Genomic DNA, 20,367 nt, shown 5'->3' on the forward strand with positions numbered 1-20,367 from the left:
ATTAATGAGTTATGATAAACTTTTTTTTTGCCTTAGGACAAGAATTATTAACTTTTAAAACCTGCTAACATTTTAAATGGTTATAAAGATACTTATAGTAAAATAGTACAATGAATTCATTGTAAGGATTCGGAATATTTATTGAAATCGCTTATAATTTCGTTATTTTAGATTTGAAAAATGCCGCTTCGATGCTAACCCATTTTTAAGTGCCTCAAATAAATTCCAATTAAAATGCCTGAATTTATTTCTTCCGCAGAAATTACAGAAGCGAAATTTGTTATGACTACTTTGAGAAATATTTATAGTTTAATTTGAAAACATGGTGTAAAAAATAAAACATTTCTGCAAAAATAGCAGTGTCCTAACAAACATTTTTTAATTCAACTTCCTTGTTTTTCCGAATTTAATTCATAAAGAGAGTAAATAACATTTTGCTAGGATTTTTTTTTATTTGTAACTTCTTAAACATTGCATAATTCTTGCATTATCAACAATTATCGATAGATATTTCTATAAGAACATTTGCTTATCCTTATGGACCGAAAAAAGGGTCTAAAAATGGAGGCAAAATGAAGTTGGATTTTTGTTTATATTTGAAAAGTGGTGAAATCCTCAATGCACACTACAAGACAGAGAGATAAACATTTGCAAACATATAAGGTTTAGAGTTATGAAAAGGTTACTTCCATATAAACTAACTTCTTAACATCAACATATTCTACGTAAACAAGTCTGATAGTTGTAACTCACAAGTACTGGGCAGGTGTTTCATTTCAACAAATGTCAACTAACAAAATAATATATATATATATATATTGGGGGGGGGTCGCTTTCGACGGATGCGTTTTTCTATAAACATAGTATCTTTTTATACAAATCTTAATAATAATTATAATGAAATGTCTATTATTTATACAAAATTCCTATTTAAAATTATCTTTTAAGGGTGTCCTTTTTTTTTCCAGAAATTCCGGAAAATTCATTTTCGAATATTAAAAAAATATTTATCCAAACAAGAAACTGCTATTTGGTGACACGTACAAATCATTTCCAAAGATGTGGAAATGTACAGTAAATATCTAATTTAATGTTGATTTAGAATAAAGCAGGGTGGTTCTAAAATAATGCGGTGACTGTAAAATAATTTTATTAAGTAAGTCAAGCACGACATTTTTAGAATCGAACATGCAATGGCAAATGCAAAGGCAGACGACTACAAAGGGCTTTTTTCCAGAGAATCAAGTAAAAGAACGGATACAACCAGATATTTTATGAAACACAGGTTTAATGGAACTCTAATTTAAAAAAAAAAAACCATCAACAGTTGTATGAATAATTGAATTACAAGTCATACACAGCACGGCAAATGTAATGGCTACCAGGAAAATATCAACAAAGGACATTTAGGGTATTTAATAAGTGTTCAAAGGGCTTGCCGACCAAAGCGATACTATTATACTATTGTAAATTTGTATTCCATGAAATCTGTATTATACACTTTATCTGGTATATCCCCTTTTTTTTCTTACATAATTCGCTAGCAAAGAGCTCAACACTCCCTTGTAACAGATGCCACCCCATGTTCTAATGTAAATGCATTTTGCTTCTGCATATTAGATTTTTCCTTATTCTTTGTTTCATTATTTTGGAAGTCCTTGTAGCGTTGCTTTAGAATAATATCATAATTGAAAAAATGAATCTAAACTGTAAAATCCAAAGTTGGGGAAGAAGATGGAAGTATTTAACGGTCATCCTTTAAAGGAAATCCGAAATATCAACCAAAACTATATTTAGTTTTTAAAAAAAAGAGAGAGAGAGAGGGAGAGAGACGGAAATGGGTAGCATTAATAGAACAAAATCTAACATTTACTTTAGTATTATAAAGAAATAATAATAATAAATAAGATTTTGTTACTACTTACTTGACTTTTTGTTATTACCTGTAACACATGAATGTAGTAAATTTATTGAAACGTTAGCAAATTATAAAATCAATTCAGTTACTGAAGATGGAACTGCATATTAAAATATTTTCCATATTTGAATTTTTAAATTGTATGGATTTTTCCTAATGATGTCCACGATTTTTTGAAAATGCGAATTCCTTTAAAATAAGTTCACTGTTAATAGTGTAGCGGATTGGGATGTGCGAGGATAGAACCTGGAACCTTGTAGTTCACAGCCCAGTAGCATGACCACAATAAAAAAAAAAAGCAATTGCTCGTGCAGCGTAGCTGTTAACTGGCTTATAAGCTTTCACCACAGACTCTTCCCTCCAGTGAGACGAACGATATGGCTGTTGAGTGGTGATGTATTACCTGTTGAGTCTAATGTGCCTATACCTATTGAGAAGCGCCAAGCATTATGGCGAGCATGTGGTTGCTGCGTCAAGTGAGTCTGACGGCTTTATGTTGCTGCGTCAAGTGAGTCTGACGACTTTGGTTTGCTGTGGGCAGATAGCGCCGCAACAGCTGTGCGTAGGTGGAAGGATCACGTCCGGGTCACCAATGTAGCGGATTGGGATGTGCGAGGATAGGACCTGGGACCTTGTAGTTCGCAGCCCAGTAACATGACCACAATACAAAAGCAATTCCTCATGCAGCGTAGCTGTTAACTGGGTTATAAGCGTTCACCACAATAGTTTATCATCTTAAAGCACGATACTTGAGATGATGAGATGAATGCCTGCAAGACTGATGTTGAATGATGCCGTAGAAGAGTATAGCATATTTAATAAAGAAACCGGAATTGAAAATTAGTTAAATATATTAGTGTTATTCCAGTTATCTGGGTGATTAATTAATTAATTTTTAATATGTAACTAACTTCAAGTCAAAGGTTTTCTATTTAGGATATCAAGATCATTTTGTTTTGAATATATATACAACTAGCCGCCTTTGGCGACCAGCCGGTTCGCCCATCTTAATGTTCGTTAAAATTTTAATAATTAAATATTTTATGCAATTCCTACTTTAATAGCTTCTTCATCAAAATATTTTAAAACTTCAAATGTTGATATATAATTCACTCATAATATTATAAACGCCTTCAGTCACAACGTAATATGTATCTCTCTAATTTTCTGTTAGTTCCCGTAGAATTTATACTATAAATTAAAGTGGAAAGGATTAATCTGCAATTAATATAATAATATTTTTTACTGAAACAAAGTATTTTTTTGTAATATGATTACTGAAAAGAGTCACTGAGCGTTTAAACTTTATGGGCACTAAAGAATATCTTTCCTAATTTGTGTAATATTTCAAGAATTTGTCAACAAAATATTCTCAGATTCATCATGACCAGAACGATTCATTAACAATGTTTAATTTTAAATGCATCAAACATTAAGAAAATAAAACGAATCGTTTAGAATAATCGGTCGAAAACAGGTTAAAAAAAAACTACTTAAAAAACGATGTACTTAAAACTATAAGCGTATACAAAAAATATATAACTAACTTAAATACAATTTAATTACAAAAACATGCAACGAACCTAAAAATAATTTAAATCGAGTCCGCTTCCGTTGAAATGTAAACAATCATAATACAATGCGCATGCGTGAATTTTCAACGCCAGTTACGGAACACAAATGCGTGAGTTTTTCTACGCCAGTTGAGGTAACGCTATGCAGATTAGAAATTTTTAATTTCCTTTATTCTGTTTTATTTTAATTCAAAAGTACTTCATAATGTATCTGAAAGACCGATTAATTAACAATGTTTAATTTTAAATGCATCAAACATTAAGAAAATAAACAGAATCGTTTGAAATAATCCGCCGAAAAATCTTAAACCTAGCCTGATTACTGTTGGGAAAAAAAAAAAACAACAACTGAACCCTTACTTATTTGGCGGTGTAAAAAATGAAAAGATTTTTTTGGCGGGAAAGTTAGTTTTTAATTAATAATTAAAATTCTAATAAAAAATTTAAAAAAAGGGCTATCCTATCTTTTAAGTTAGATCAAACTACACACGGTGTGCAAATTTGATTAAAATCGGTTAAGTAGTTTAGGAGTCCATCGCGGACAAACAACGTGACACGTAATTTATATATATTAAGATATCACCTCAATTTTAGTTTCTCAGGGGATCAGAGGAGTAATGGTGTAAGTGGAAAAATACATTGGTAAAAATGCCCTGGACAAAAATAGACAAATGTTTCCCAAAGGTATATTATTAATATAATTCATTATTCCGTTTTTAATCCAAGTATTTAACTCAAATAGACATTCAATATAAATAAATTGCTGGTATTATTTTGCCTTTGTAATTCTATTCATTCAATGGCTAGACGACAATTAGTTCATCTGTTGTGTAATATATTCTTTTAGTTAGGTTATATTTCATAATGCTTGTATAGAATTACCTAAGATGCAGTAATTGTTCTGAAATAATTCAATAATAAATTTCAATAGTATTGCATTTACAGTAGTAACGAACATTTGTTTTCAGACGTAACGCACAATTACTGTATCCTGCCGAAATAATCTAGCATGGATTTCTGTTTGCAACTCGCATTAATTATGTCCTCTAATTGTCTTGCACGTTCATAAAGATTATGGAAATTGTTACAAACATTTATTTCAGACTTAACACACAATTACTGCTTCTTTTAAAACTAATATAACATGGATTTCTATTTGCATGTCGCATTAATTATGCCCTCTGCTTATCTTTCATGTTCATAAAGATTATGGAAATTATTACAAACATTAATTTCAGACATAATGAGCAATTACTGCTTCTTTTAAAACTAATCTAACATGAATTTTTGTTTATATCTCGCATTGATTGCCCTCTACTTCTCTTTCACATTCATTAAGATTATGGAAATTGTTACAAACATTTATTCCAGGCATAACACACAATTACTGCTTCCTATCGAACTATTCTAGCATAGATTTCTGCTTGCATCTCGCATTAATTATGTTCTCTACTTGTCTTTCACATTCATAAAGATTAAAGAAATTTTTACAAACATTTACTCCAGATGTAACACACAATTACTGCTTCGTTTAAACTAATCTAGCATGGATTTCTGTTTGCATCTCGCATTAATTATGTCCTCTACTTGTCTTTCACGTTCATAAAGATTATGGAAAATGCTTTCAATCCCTTGACTGACGGTTATTCGAAGAGTTTGTTGGTTGCGACGTCATTTTCCTTGGTTTTTTCTCCGCTCGAATTTCATGGTATGGTGTAAATGACGGGAAACGTAGAATTCCATGAATGTTAACTTAAGAATTTTTATACAGTCTAAGAAGATTAGAATAAAGTGTTGTAAATGCATTGTAAAAGTGGGGTAATATTATATTCTAAACAACCATGATGGAATACATTTTTGTTATCATTTAAAAATTAATAATTATTTTTATATATGTCAGGAAAAAGAACAGAAACAAATGCTCTGGAGAATTCCCTTTGGCTAATATTTTATAGAATTACTGTTCTGATGTCTAGAGTAAGTATTTAAATTTACATGAATTGAATTTTTTTATTTGTAAATATATCTTTATTGAGAACTATGCAAAAGATTTTAATCTACTTTTGAGAACTACAAGGAAAACAAGGAAACTAGGAAATTTGGTAATTCCACATTCCATAGACGACTCAAGCCTAATGTTCGATTGTAAGTTCAAAAAGAAACACATTAAATATATTAATTTATTTTGATCAAATATATTATTTTAGTTTCCAACGTTTCAGTTTTACAATTTGAGTATATCTTTGTTTTTAGTTTCTTTGTCTTTTGGTTTTACAAATCGTATACAATCTTTTTTTTTTCTCTCATCTTTGGATTCTACAAATAATACCCATTCTTTTTTCCGCATATTTTGATTCTACGAATAATATCCATTCCTTTTTTAGTATATTTTGATTCTACAAATAATATCCATTCTTTTTTCCGCATATTTTGATTCTACGGATAATATCCATTCTTTATTTAGCATTTTTTGATTCTACAAATAATATTCATTCTTTTTTTCCGCATATTTTTATTCTACAGATAATATCCATTCTTTTTTTTTTAGCATTTTTTGATTCTGCAAATAATATCCATTCTTTTTTTTAGCATGTTTTGATTCTACAAATCTAATATATTCTTTGATCTCTATTTTTATTCTACAGATTTGGTAGCTATATTTATCTATTCGCTATATTTTTGCAACTAGAATTTATTGTAATTGTAGATATGTGATAGTTAGACTAAATGGGATAAAATCAAAGAAAAAAAGTTTAACTATTGTTTTTCTAACATAGTATTGCTCATTTTTCTTTCTTAATATACTTGTTTCCCCGTATTGCTCCATCAATGCTATTTTCGCTTTTCTTTATACTCCTGCTATTACTCTTTCTTTTATCCTTTCCTGGAACCAATTAACGTTCGGAAATTGCTTTGCAAAACACACTTTTGCCTATAAATAACAGTTATCTCCAGATATCTTTTTCTTCGTTCAACATCTGCTGATGAATCATTCCTCTCATTGCAATTTATTATTGTACATCTTCGCTGTCTTCCGATAATCTTAATGGAATTTGTTTTACTTCTCGTAAGGTATTTCCAAGGTTATGCCAATTTTACTTTTCAGAAGAGATTTGAAATGTGTTAAATATGCTTATTATTTTATTTCCCATCAATTGATTCTACAATCCGAATATATTCTTTAATTTCGTTTTTTTTAATCTACGAATTGTATATCTTACATAAATAAATAGTGTACCATTTTAAGTTTGACTAAAGCATTATTTTTTAGGAAACGTCCGAAAAGCAGAGGCCCTATATAATATGGTTGTTAATTTCCAAAAAAATTATTACTTGTTATGCAAATTCGTGTTGTACTAATTAAAGAATTAACGCAAAATGCGAATTAGATTTCAAAAATGATAACAAGCAAAATGGACTTGCAAAATACGATAGGTATCTATTTAAAGATATTGTGAACCTAAAGTGTTATATGTTAATATGTATAAGTAATGTTGTTATTGTTGTTGTTTTCCGTCATCTTTATTGAATACAACTAAATGAGGGTATTTTCTTTTTCATAAGACATGACTTTCGTTCTGTCATAATGATTTTTCATTATTATTTTCATTTCATTCCATTCCAAATGTATTTTCATTTCATTATGATCTTCATTTCATTTCATAATGATTTTCATTCTGGTCTTTTTATAAAAAGATCTGTTATTTTGAGATTCTTGCTTTTGTTCAGAGATGTTTATGAGCATAGTTATGTAACGTTAACATTTGCGAAATTCTGTCTTAATTTATTGTATTCATTTCATTCATTCTGTATTCATTCATTTCATTCATTCTGTATTCATTCATTTCATTCATTCATTCATTTCATTCATTCTGTATTCATTCATTTCATTCATTCATTCATTTCATTCATTCTGTATTCATTCATTTCATTCATTCATTCTGTATTCATTCATTTCATTCCTTCATTCTGTATTCATTCCTTCGTTCTGTATTCATTCATTTCATTCATTCATTCATTTCATTCATTCATTCTGTATTCATTCATTCATTCATTCTGTATTCATTCATTCATTTCATTCATTCTGTATTCATTTATTCATTCTGTATTAATTCATTCATTTCATTCATTCATTCTGTATTCATTCATTCATTTCATTCATTCTGTATTCATTTATTCATTCTGTATTCATTTCCATTTATTGGAAGAATATGCTTTAAGGGGGGAGGGGAATAGTTCCAACTGCTCTACTAAGTGAAAGTTCTACTTAGCAAATAGCTTTTAGCTTAGCTTTTTAAAAGTAAAATGTGTAATTTTTCAACTGCTGCTACTGCCCCCTAAAATATAATGGCATATCCCAGATGTCATTTCCATCGAATTTACATCATTGATGTGGTTTTTATTACTCTCCGTATAATCCGAGGTTTTTCCTGAGTCTCGAATCGTGTTGAAAGATAACCATGTTCTAGGATAATATGTTTTATGAAGTTTTTGCCCGCTTCATTGTTTTTTGAGATATCACGTTTACAAACATGAAAAGTACAGAAGAACAAACGATCAGCCCCTTGACGGATTTGGTTCAAAATTTGATACATATATATACTTTAGATGCTAAATCTGTGTATCAAATCTCATTCAATAAGCTCTTATCATTTAGTTGTTATAGCCATCCTTTCTGAGAGCCGTATAGACAGATTTCCTGCTAATGGATTTATTTCATAATTAAACAGAAATCTGCAAATCTGATGTAAAACCATTTACCAAATTTCATCCCTCTAGCTCAAAACGTTTGTCAGTTATCATGTTCTCAGACAGACATAATTTCAAAAATATATTTTTCGGACTCAACGAGGTCTGAAATGATAAGATTCATCAAAATCTGACGATTTACAGATTGAAACAAAAATTTGATTTAAAACTGTAATTGCTGTCACAAAATTTGATACATTTAAGTCATTGAATTTTTGAGTTGTCGTGTTTACATACATCTGAAAGTACAGACCGACAGACGGTTAATACTTTGTTGGATTTGGCTCAAACTTTGACAGATCTCTACACTATAAATGTTAAATCTGTGTACTACATTTTATCCATCTAGCTCTCTTTGCTTTGTAGTTATTTTGTTAAATTATATTAGAACAGCCGAACAGTTCTTCTGAATAGATATTGCTCAAAATGGGACAGAAATATACAAACCTGGTGTAAAGGCCATATACCAAATTTCATTCATCTAGCTCAAAGTGTATTGAGTTATCTTTGTCTTAAGCAGATAGACATACATACGGATAGACAAATAGACGTTTTTCGAAATCAGGGAGGTCCAAAATGTGGATATTCTTCACTCACTTGAGCTCGAATTTTTGACGATTACAGTACTTTTTTTATACTTCGTGTAGAAAAAAGTAATGATGAAGTAAGGCATATTACATTTGTGAAGAAAGAAAATAAAAACGTTAAAAAAAGAATTTTTTTCATCATCATTTTCTTGTTGTAAAAACGAATAAGATAGGATTAAAAAGCATAAGCATATAGCTGCTATGGTCGGCTGGGTTATACCCTGTGGCTTTCTCGCTATGTTTCCTTTTCCCTGGCGGCCATAAAATGTTTCAAACCCTTTTGGGTGAATGAGTTGGCGTGGGCTTTGAATTAGAAAAGTATATTTCTTAAAAATGAAATATAACTTCTGTCATATAAATCTGTCTAACGAATTTCTATGTTTTCCAAAAAAAATCTCTAAAACGATTTTATTTTTTGCCCAATTCCTTTTATTCCGTTTTTTTTTTATTCTTTTCTCAAAATAAGTACTTAAAATAATAAAAAAATAAAGTACTTAGATTTTTTATAATGATTTCCTCAGCTGTTTTATGCAATAAACTAAATAATTGAAATTTAAATAGAACTTCAATTTTTTGTCATAATTTTTGCCGTTATCTGTAACATCTAAGCTTATTGGAAATTTAAATTGAGATTTTTTTTTAAAGCAAAACATCAACAAATTGTGCAATGAAGGATTACATTTCATAGAAATCAATATTGCATGATCTTTGGTTCAATTTTAAAACATTAAAATTTCGGATCATAAAACTACAGACATGGTTTTAAGTGAGGTTTTTTGTATAATCTGTACTTAAAAATTTTGAAACAGCAAAAGAAAGCCCGAGTTAATCGAATTAATTCCTATTCTTGGATTAAACTTTTTCTGTTACATATTTAAATGAAATGAATGAAATCTGGCTGATGATTTTAAATTGAATATGTTAAAAATCGAACAGTTGCTTTTCATTTAAATAAAATCATTATAAAATTTTTGGGAGGAAATTTTGAATATCATCTTCTTTTTTTTTCAAAATGCATCTTGCGTAAACCGAAGACATGAAATTTTTGTATTTTACTTTAACCAATTTTGATATTTTTACACTGGAAAATTTGTGCTGCTTCATTTGCAAAAATAATTAATATAAACGACGAGGTGAACCAGTGCTATAAAAATACATTTTGAGCTAAAACATAATAAAATATTCTATTTCGACATTCAGATGGTCAAGAGGAAATCAAAAATTATCACCCTCAAAAATATTATGAGACCCTTCTTCGATTAAACTGGTCAATTTATTTCCCTTTTAAATGTATCTTTAACTTTGTCAGTATGTTATTTATTTTGGGTTATTTTTTTTTATTTTAGAAATCTTACGAAATGCATATTTATTTATTATGACTCAAGATTATACGGTATCTAAGTTTGTATACAGAATTATATAGGTTCCCGGTTTTTATAAATTCTGAAATATCTAGGAGAACGTAGCGAAATATGTAGATAACCGACTAATTATATTTGACAGAATGTTAATAATTTAGAATTATTAACACTATTAAAACTAATTATTTAACATTATTAACATTTAATTTTTTAACTAATATTTTAGAATTTTTATTTTTTACTAATTTATTTATTTGGCAATTGGAGTAATAACTCTTTTTTCATTGATCTGCTTCCAACCCCTCTGTCCAACTACCTAGACTGTCACTTTGTCAAAAATACGCCATTACCCTACCCTTTAATTAATTTTTAATTAGAAATTACTGAATCCTAAAATGAATATTTTGAGGTCTCCGAACGAAATTCATTAATTTGTTGTAGCATATCATATAGGTTATTTTTTTTCTAGTTTAATTTCCTTATTCCTGTGTGTTCCTTTATCAACATTTTTAATTCATTATTCGACAAGCAATTATATATTTCATTAATCTTCATTTAATCCGAGCCTTTCTATGCGACCTTTTCTCGAAAGTTTCGACACAATTCTTTTTTCTGCCCTTGAAGAGTTTAACCACTTCTGGCTTTAGCATCGGCTGATAACTACATGAATGGAAATCGGTGTTTTTTTCCCATTCTTATATCAGATTATTGATCTCATCATATCATCATTTGAGTGAAAACGTTAAAAAAAGTTCAAAATGGGGAGAAAAAATAAATAAAAATTTGGGAAGGAAGAATAAGATTCTTTTTTCCTTCAGTTTTATTTGTGGAGCCAAACCCATTGGAGTGTTTGACCCTGTCTTTTCGGTTATTCAACCAGTACCAAGTTTTTACAACGTTCGTTGGGAGCGTAGGAGCCACGCCAATCAAAGCTACAAGACGCTGCCCACTTACAAACTGAAATTTCCCATCATACGGTAGAAGGTCACGTGGCTTATAACTGATTCCACTATTCAAATCCCTGCGCGATAACTGTTCCAGTCTCACTTCTTTCTATGCTGTGGTAATGTGAAGATCTTGCAAAAAAACACATTGCAATTTTCTAACAGGACAACACTAATTTCAAGATGATGCTCGCAACGTATTTTCAGAAGGTAAGGAATTAATAATGGAATTTAATAATAATAAACTATAATTTTTACTTTTTATAATGATTTATTAATTTTTTTAAGTATTAGATGGACTTGATGTGAAATATGTTATTTAAATTAAGTCCATTTTTGCTCTTTTAAAGTGTATTTTATGTTTTGAGTTTTTAAGGTATTAGGTGGGATTAGTTTGAAATATGTTACTTAAATTAAGTCCATTTTGTTCCCTTAAAGTGTGATTTTTGCTTTGAGTTTTTAAGATTTTAGATGGGCTTGATTTGAAATATGTTACTTAAATTAAGTCCATTTTTGCTCTTTTAAAGTGTGTTTTATGCTTTGAGTTTGTACATATAATCGCTTGAAAAGACTTAAATGAGACAGAGTGAATCTTTGTTTCTTGATTACTCAAATGCATATCATTACTTTCAGATTTATTCAGTTTTTTATTTCTTATCAATTTACTAAACAAAACTTCACCTCTCTTTTGTTTTTCAAAATTATTGATTGCAATTATTTTTCGTTTCTATTTGATATATATATATATATATATATATATATATATATATATATATATATATATATATATATATATATATATATATATATATATATATATATATATATATATTATACGTTTAAATTTAATCAATATTTTAAAGATTTAATTTAGGCTAATTTTTTTTATTATTTTGTGAAAAATATATATGCTTATCTTTGGCAACTGCGCGGCATGCAAATTTGTATGCGATAATATTTAAGCATATAATAGATGTTTATAAATCTGTAATAAATAAATGAATGTCATAAAATAAATACGAACCGACTCAACGATACTTGACAAATGCGTTTTTATTAAACGTTTACAAAATTATTTATTGCAATTATTTTTCGTTCGTCCTTGATTTTTCTTTCTTTATAAAATGTGACTAGTGTAGGAGTTAGGAATTTTGAAAGTAATCAATATATTGATTATTTAATTTAGGTTAACTTTTTTTTTATTTTGTTAAAATTTATATGCTTTTCTTTGGACAGCTGCGCAGCTTTCAAATTTGTATGCAATAATACATAAGCATATGATAGATATTTATAAATACTCTAAAAACTAAATGAAAGTCATGAAATAAATACGAACCGACTCAATGATACTTGACAAAAGCATTTTTATTAAACGTTTTCAAAATTATTGATTGCTTTCTTTATAAATGCAACTAGTGCAGGAGTTAGACATTTTGTGGCCCTTGGGACGCTTTAAACTTAATAAATAAATTAATAATTTAATCTATGTTAATTTTTTTTTGGGGGGGGGGGGGAGGGGATGATGTATGTTTTTCTTTGGGCAACTGCGTGGCACCCAAATTTGTAAGTGATAATATTTAAGCATAACTGTAATGACTAAATGAACGTCATGAAATAAATAGAACTCAATGATACTTGACGAAAAGTGTTTTTATCATCCTGACATCTTACATTTCATAGAATTTGTATGTTTTAAAATTTATTTTGTAACTAGTCTAATAACATTTTAAATCGACCTGTTTGCGGTTCCTTCAACCTAGTGGTCTAGGTAAATACCTAATCGAAAACCCGCTACAGATTATGGCATAAATACGGCATCTTTAAATAACGTTTGAAATAGCATTTAAATTAAGTTATTAGCAATTTCCTGATTTCCATAAACTTGTCTTTTCTATATTTTCATCGCCGATTGTTTTGATATTTCATGAAACTTCGTAATGGGTGAAACCGTAAATGACCATTACTACTTTATCAGTAGGTGAAAAATCGGAAAGTTCCCAAATTATTAGATATTAAGCCTGTATTTGTATGAATTATAACCGAAGGCTCTGAAAATACTGATAATGTATTGTAACTCACTTTTAATCTTAATTCAGATTCTTTTGAAAAAAGATTTCGCAGCAGCATATACAGAATAAAAACCATCATGAAGGCTGTTTTGAATAGTTAATATCTGTGTAAGAATTTTCTCTCGGATGACAAAATGCTGTATGTCACTTTTACCAAAAAGTTGATTTTTTTGCATTTTGGAATCTCTTTAATGGTATTTAGAAGCTGGCAAAATGTCGCAAGTAGCTGTGGTAACACGTTTGATCATGTAAAAGGACAAACGTGATTTATCCCAACAGTTTGAATATTAAAATTGCTGTCAACTAAAATAAAATTTGAAGTCAGTTAATTTTTGTCAAGTAGAAATGACTTTTAAAATTCTTCCATCTAAATACAGTTCAAATATTTTTTTCTTCCGCTGCCGGTGTTACATGTATGTGACGTCTTAATTTTGTCACTTGAGACATGTGTCACAGTTATGTGACGAGTGTTCATTATCTCTTGATAATTACATGCACCAAATTGTGCCGCATGCATATTAGTTATGTTAAAAAAAACAATAAAATTTATTTTTAATGTTCATATTCACAACATTTTTCTTTTAAAAAAAGATGCGTGACATAAAAGTATGGGCAAATGCTTCAATGTGTATCATACAAATAAATAACATCTGTTTCACTTGAAAAGGTTTTTTTTTCTTTTTCAATTTAATTTATTCTCTCTGAAACTGGTATCAAAATAATAAACAATATGAGCTGTGGGGAAAACTTTCTCCCGAAGTCTTGCTAGCGAATGGGTAAAAAAGAAATCGTTTGCTTTTATTATTAAAAAGATAATTGGAGTAAAATTATTATTAAATGTTGTTTTAAAAAGATTATGATGTATTTTGATGATTCATAGACTGAAAATGTCCAAATGCGTGATGGAGTCGCAAACATTTATTACTGCATTATTAATATGTAGAGGTATAACTAACATTCTCAAAGAATGATGCAGCAGATTCTATTTTTTACGAATCTAAATTTAAAAACATATATTTTTACGAACTAGTTCATGGTCTCGAAATGTACTTCATGAAAGTAATATAAATTTCTTTTCTTTTTCTAACTAAAAATAACACGATTTCGCATTTTTAGAAACGCATTACTTTCTTTTACGTTTGTTCGTGATTAGTTAACACGACTTGGGGTATGAAAAAAAAAAAAAAGACAAAAATTTACGATTAGGAATGGTGTTCATAAAAGAGAATAGTGAATTATGCTTTATGTCCAAGGGTATTTTTACTTTCTCGTATTTGAAGAAAGAGAAAATATTATAATCGTTAAAAAATTTGAACTTTAGATTTTGATGAATCTTCACATTTCAGATTTTCCAAGGTTCGAAAAATACATTTTTGGACTTAACGTCTGTTTGTTGGTAGATTTGTAAATCCATGAACATGATAATCCAAAAACGCTTTGAGCTAGACTGAGAAAATTTGGTATATGAACAATTTTAAATCAAATTTGTAAATTTCGATCTAATTTTGAAAAAAAAATCTATGCCAAGGAAGTTTATTTATCTTTCTTTTCAAATACAAGGGGACATTTTAACAGCAAAATGTCTAGAACTGTATGTCTATAATTAAAATGCGGTACGCAAGTTTACTATCTCCGTATCATCGTATCTTCATTCCAAATCTCCGTATCAGATTTGGAACCAAATCCGTCTGGAGGTTGACCATCTGTCGGTCTGTATTTTGGCATGCAGATAAATGCGAAAAATAAAAAAACAAGGACATAAATATATTAAATTTGGTAATAGATTGTCGATAAATGTCAAATTTTGGTTTCTGTAGATAAAAAAAGAAAGAAAAGAAAAAGGAATCCAAAATGCATAATCAATTTTCTCCTACTTGTGTATTAATTACATACAAACGATTAATTGACGAAGATCGCATGTAAGATTCAGTAAAAATGCTGAATTCACACCATGCTAAATTCTTTGCTCTTGTTTTTCAATGCCAAGCAATTGATATACAAGTATCGACTTTTTTTCTTTGTTATACTACGGAACACCTACAATCAAATTGAGCAAGTTATCAGGCTTTGAATAATAATAATTTAGCTAAACTGAAAAATTCAGTCTAGCTAAAATAGTAAAAAAAAGAAAATTTCAGTAGCCGTCTCGAGGAAAATCGAGCAGTTAACAGGTTGCACTTACTCGATATTATTTATTATCATAAATAAAATAATGAAATTCAAAGATTCTTATTTACGCCCGTTTAAGTTTTAGAAGAGTGGAACTTTTTTTGTTTAAAGCATTATTGCACCAAAAATATTTCATTGAATATGATCGGGGGACTGTGTAAAACAAAATTTCGGAAATACATTTAGAGTTCGAATAAAAATATAAGCATCTGTGTTTTTAAAAGCATTTTTCCAACTGGAACTATATGCATATTTCTGTCGGTTTAAAAATTAGCTTGGACCACGATTAGAGTGTACACTTTGTAAACAACTTCAGTCGATCACCAGGGCCACGGTGGCCTGGTAGCAAGGTCCCGGATTCGGAACCGGAGGGTTTCGGGTTCGTGACCTGATTTCACCAAAGAACCGTCCTGTTAGCGGGTCTGGTGCACGTTAAATCCGTCCGGGCCAAACGTCCTGCCACTGGTGTGGTGTGGAGAGGGGGGTGCCAGCTCAGGTGTCGTTCTCGTCATCTGACAGTGATTCAAAATTACGAGGTCAGTCCCAAAATATCCCTAGTGTTGCTTTAAAACGGGGCGTTAATATAACTAAACTAAACAGTAGATCACGATTGCTAATTTGACATAGAACATATAATAGTGATGTTTTGATGTATGTTAACAATAATACATATTATAAAATACGCTGATTTGTACGAACGTGTTTCATATACATTAGTAATCTCATATATTAGTAGATCCTTAATTTAACTGATTGATTTAGGGCGGATGGATGTCCGTAAAATTCATAATACTACGAATGTTAATAAAATAAAAATAAAATCTACGAAAATATTTAAAATATGATACAATATGACTAATGTATATGTAAAATATTTAAACATGCATACCAAATTATTAACCAAAAAATTCCTTGCAATTGCGTGTTAAAAGAAGATTTGAATAATAATCAAATTCCGCTGTTAAATCCGAAGTTTCTTAATTGAAAGTTCTTTAGATTGGAAACTTTCAGTATATAACAAAAAGGGCAAAAACAAACCTTCCTCATATTTGAAATACTCGTACCCATCGTCTAGACCTTGAAATTATCAGCTGTCCGATCTTGACGGATATATAAGAGATAGCCAAATGACAGGTTAATGGGGGGGGATTAAATTTTTACAAAGAAAGAATTTTTATCAATGGATTATTCTAATGTTCCATTAATTAATTATTTCTGGTAGTTAATTTTAAGCCGAATTATATTGACTTACATTTTAAAACAAAAATTCGATGCAACTTCCATAAAAGTATTCTTGTGATATAAAATTTATTAAATGAGCTATATATAAGTAACTCAATTTATAATGAGAATATGAACATTTCTGATACAGTTTGGCTATATAGTTTGACTTTCTAATTTGGTTAAAGGGTAGATATAGATATATTTGGTTCATTACGTATATAAATTAATTAATTTTAAGCTTGCTTTTTTCTGATGGACGGATTGTTCTTGACCTTGAGTTTTTCTCGTAATCGTAATTAATTTTAAAGTTATTCAATTTTGAAATTATTTTTACTACTTTCCTAACACTACTGAATACCATTCCATGCTGGTTTTCTTTTTTTTCTTATCTTTCAATAGCTTATAAAGTAACTTTTAAACTTAAATTAGTAATTTAATTGTAGCAAAATTTTATCCTTTTCGAAAAATTATTTGTATTTTTATTATTTTTATTCTTTTACCCTCGCATGAACAACAGAGTAATACATCTGACTGATATTGTTCCCATGTAAATATGCACTATGTTTTAAAATTTATTAAATGTGTTTCCTTCATAGATACTATTTTAATAAGTTTTACTCTGCCTGATAGTGAAAATTAAATAAAATTCCTTTTTCTTTTTAGCAAGTTTTACCAAAAATTTAAAAATACTTGGTGAAACTACTTTAGTCTATTTTCTTTTGTCTGACAACTCAAAACTGACTATGTCCTTGAATTCAACAAAGTACGTGCATTGATATCATTTATATTCGCAAAATAAATAATTCTGCCGTTTATAGTGAGAAACAGTCCATGTCTTTTTTGTTCAGCATTCCTTTATATTTGAAATGAAAAGATTAATTTTATGACTTTTAGAAGATCCTTGGAAAATGGAAGTGAACAAAAATAGTTATGACGCATGATATTTTTTTCTATAAATAAAACGAATCATTCTAGCTTTAAAATATCTGAAATGGGAAAGTATAGAAAGAAAAAGTATTTTTCATTTTTTTCAAATGTTTTTTTAAAAAGTTTTTTTATATATATAAGTAAAAATCTGAGTTATTTATATCCTGCGAATCGGAAAAAGATCGGATATAAATCCCCATTGAACCAATTCTGCTATTCTATCCGAACTATAAATTTCTTCTAGGAGAATTCGAAAAAAAAAAAAAAATGAAATAAGAAACGTTAATCTTCCGAAGAAACTAAGAAGAAGAAAAAAGATTGAAAGGCCGTCGAAATGGGTTTAGTTTTTTTTCTTCCCTTTACCTCCTACAGAGTGTCTAGTCAACATCCATCTGGTAGATAAAATAAAAATAAAAGTAATACTGACTGTCAGCCAGCAGAAAGTTTGCCAAAAGAAGTACGCCATTATTGCCATCATACAAAAAAAAAAAAATGCTAAGGTCCTTTATAGTGATACAAAATGTTAAAATCGATGAAGTTATTTACTATTTCCGGATGTCTGTTTATAAAGAAAACTTGACTAAACAAATATCGAATTGTTCAGGCGTGTATCGAATGTTTTGTGCTGTACGTCTATTTTTTGAAAATTATTATGATATTGAAATTCGTACTAAAAATGTGTTCATTTTTAATTCTTGATTCCAAACCTACTAGGAAAGTTTTATTTAGAAAATGTTCTATAATATAAAATCAATTGTAATTTAAAGTCCAGGTTTAAGAGCGAATTAACAAATTGTTCTTATTTTGCGTTCATCCTTACATTCATTCATTTAATTTTTGTTACTCATTGTAAGAGGAAATAGCATTTGTTTTTTCAAACCCACAGAGTAGAAAAATAATAGAAATACTCAACTTCGTTTTCCATTTGATGGCATTGTATATGAAGAAAACAACATGCATATTCATTCATTTATTTGTTTTCTTTTAATAAAATAAAAATCTGATTTCGTTTGATTCTTGTTTCGTTTATTTAGTTATTTGGATGCTATAAGCAATACAGCTCTTGCTTGATGATATAAGCAATACAGCTCTTGCTTAATGCTACAAGCAATAAAGCTCTTGCCCCAATTTCTTTTATGAAGGAGCCTTTTCAAGAACAATGCAAAATGCTCCGAGGAAATGTTTTAGTAAATTTAACAGTTTTGCATTTTTTTTTTATGATCTAAATTATTTTTCTGTAAATTTTTAAATTAAAATGTCCTTAATTCTCATCCTATTCCTCCCTGATTTTTTGTTTCTGGTTGATCTCCAGATAAGCATTTGCTTGCAACCCTCCCCCCCCCCCGAAGCCTATCATTCTATCGCAGATCAATTTAATCCATTATTAGTGGCTGACAGAAAGGAAACATTATCAAAATATATACAGAATTTTCATTTAAAAGCAATAAAATAAACTAAAAATACTGTTTTAAATAGTGATTAAAATCAATCCATATGTAAAATCGCTTTTCGACGAAGCTAAAAAATTAATGATATTTAAATGAAAAAAAATATTAATAAATTTATCACCGAAGTAGTTTTACAATTGTTTCATTTGTTTATTAACATATTTTACAAATGTAGGTTCTTAAACATTACAAATCTCATTTAATCACTAGCAAATTCTTGTCTAAATTTCGCAACAGTAAGCTTTCCTTAAAAAAATAACAAAATTTGAATATAAGTAAAAATGAATATTTTTGCTTATATTCAATGAATATAAATAAAATGAATGTTTTTACTTACTTAAGTTCTTATCATGTTTCAAGTTCATAGCATTATCATATTTTGTGCGACATTTTGTATATAACAAATGCACATGATTTTCACCATTTCTAACCGGAGAAAATGCATGGCACATAGAATAACATTGCTAGAAACCTTATGTTATGCATTGGTAGGTGTAGAACCGCTTGTACTTGAATGTAACACTTTTCCTTCACACTTAGGTGTTTTTCCTTAACAAGGCGAGAAAAAAATCCACTTAATAACGTCAAATAGAAATTGCTTTCTACTTCAGAATATTGCACTTGACATTGACTTTCATTCTCATTTCCTTTTTTATTTGTATGTAGCACCAGCTGTTTAAAAATAAGACTTTCTAAGTGTGTAAATATATGCCTCCTTAAAATATTATCTGTCATGCGTGGCTGTGATGTACTTTTATAACGCGATAGCAACGTATAAGTTGAATGGAACATTCTGAGAGAACTTTGGTATGTTAGTTATCTTTTATAAATCTTTGGTGATTCTTTTTTAAAAAGATGATGTATTTGTTTTTATCAAAATGTTTATGTTAAATTTACCAAAAGATTCTGTTAATGCAAAACACTTGTATACGTTAGCTACATCTGCTTTTAAATATTTATTTGCTTGTGATTGTCGTATGCTGTCACAAAATGCCATATGTCGCTTGCAGTTGCAGCTGTTACATCAAAATTTCGCATGTTTTTATCAAAATGTTTATATTAAATTTACCAAAAGATTCTGTTAATGCAAAATACTTGTATACGTTAGTTACATCTGCTTTCAAATATTTATTTGCTTGTGATTGTTGTATGCTGTCACAAAATGCCATATGTCGCTAGCAGTTACAGCTGTTACATCAAAATTTCGCATGTTTTACTGGTTTATGTCATTCCACATTTTGGTAAAATGCCATATGTCGCTTGTAGTTGCAACTGTTACCATAAAATTTCGCATGTTTTACTGTGTATGATCTATTTCATTCGACATTTTGATATAATAGTGACGATATTTGAATCAAAATGTTGATCCAACTTTTTACTGTTAGCGCGTGCAAATT

General features: G+C 29.1%; 1 protein-coding gene across 4 annotated transcripts in view; it reads left to right on the forward strand.

Moving 5' to 3' along the window:
- The window catches only part of LOC129958821 (tripartite motif-containing protein 2-like), a 118,274-nt gene that overhangs the window by 68,666 nt on the left and 29,241 nt on the right, over window positions 1–20,367 (forward strand). The window contains exon 1 of one of the 4 annotated variants that reach the window (XM_056071517.1): window positions 11,213–11,343. The exons of 2 other annotated variants lie outside the window; for them this stretch is intronic. In XM_056071517.1, the coding sequence (XP_055927492.1) occupies window positions 11,317–11,343 (27 nt within the window). In that variant the 5' untranslated portion in view covers window positions 11,213–11,316. Of the gene's footprint in view, window positions 1–11,212; window positions 11,344–19,738; window positions 19,778–20,367 lie in introns of those variants that run through there. One more of the 4 variants, XM_056071518.1, reaches the window with a different exon arrangement.

The sequence above is a fragment of the Argiope bruennichi genome, chromosome X1 (genome assembly GCF_947563725.1).
Source record: "Argiope bruennichi chromosome X1, qqArgBrue1.1, whole genome shotgun sequence".
Classification (NCBI taxonomy): Eukaryota; Metazoa; Arthropoda; class Arachnida; order Araneae; family Araneidae; genus Argiope; species Argiope bruennichi.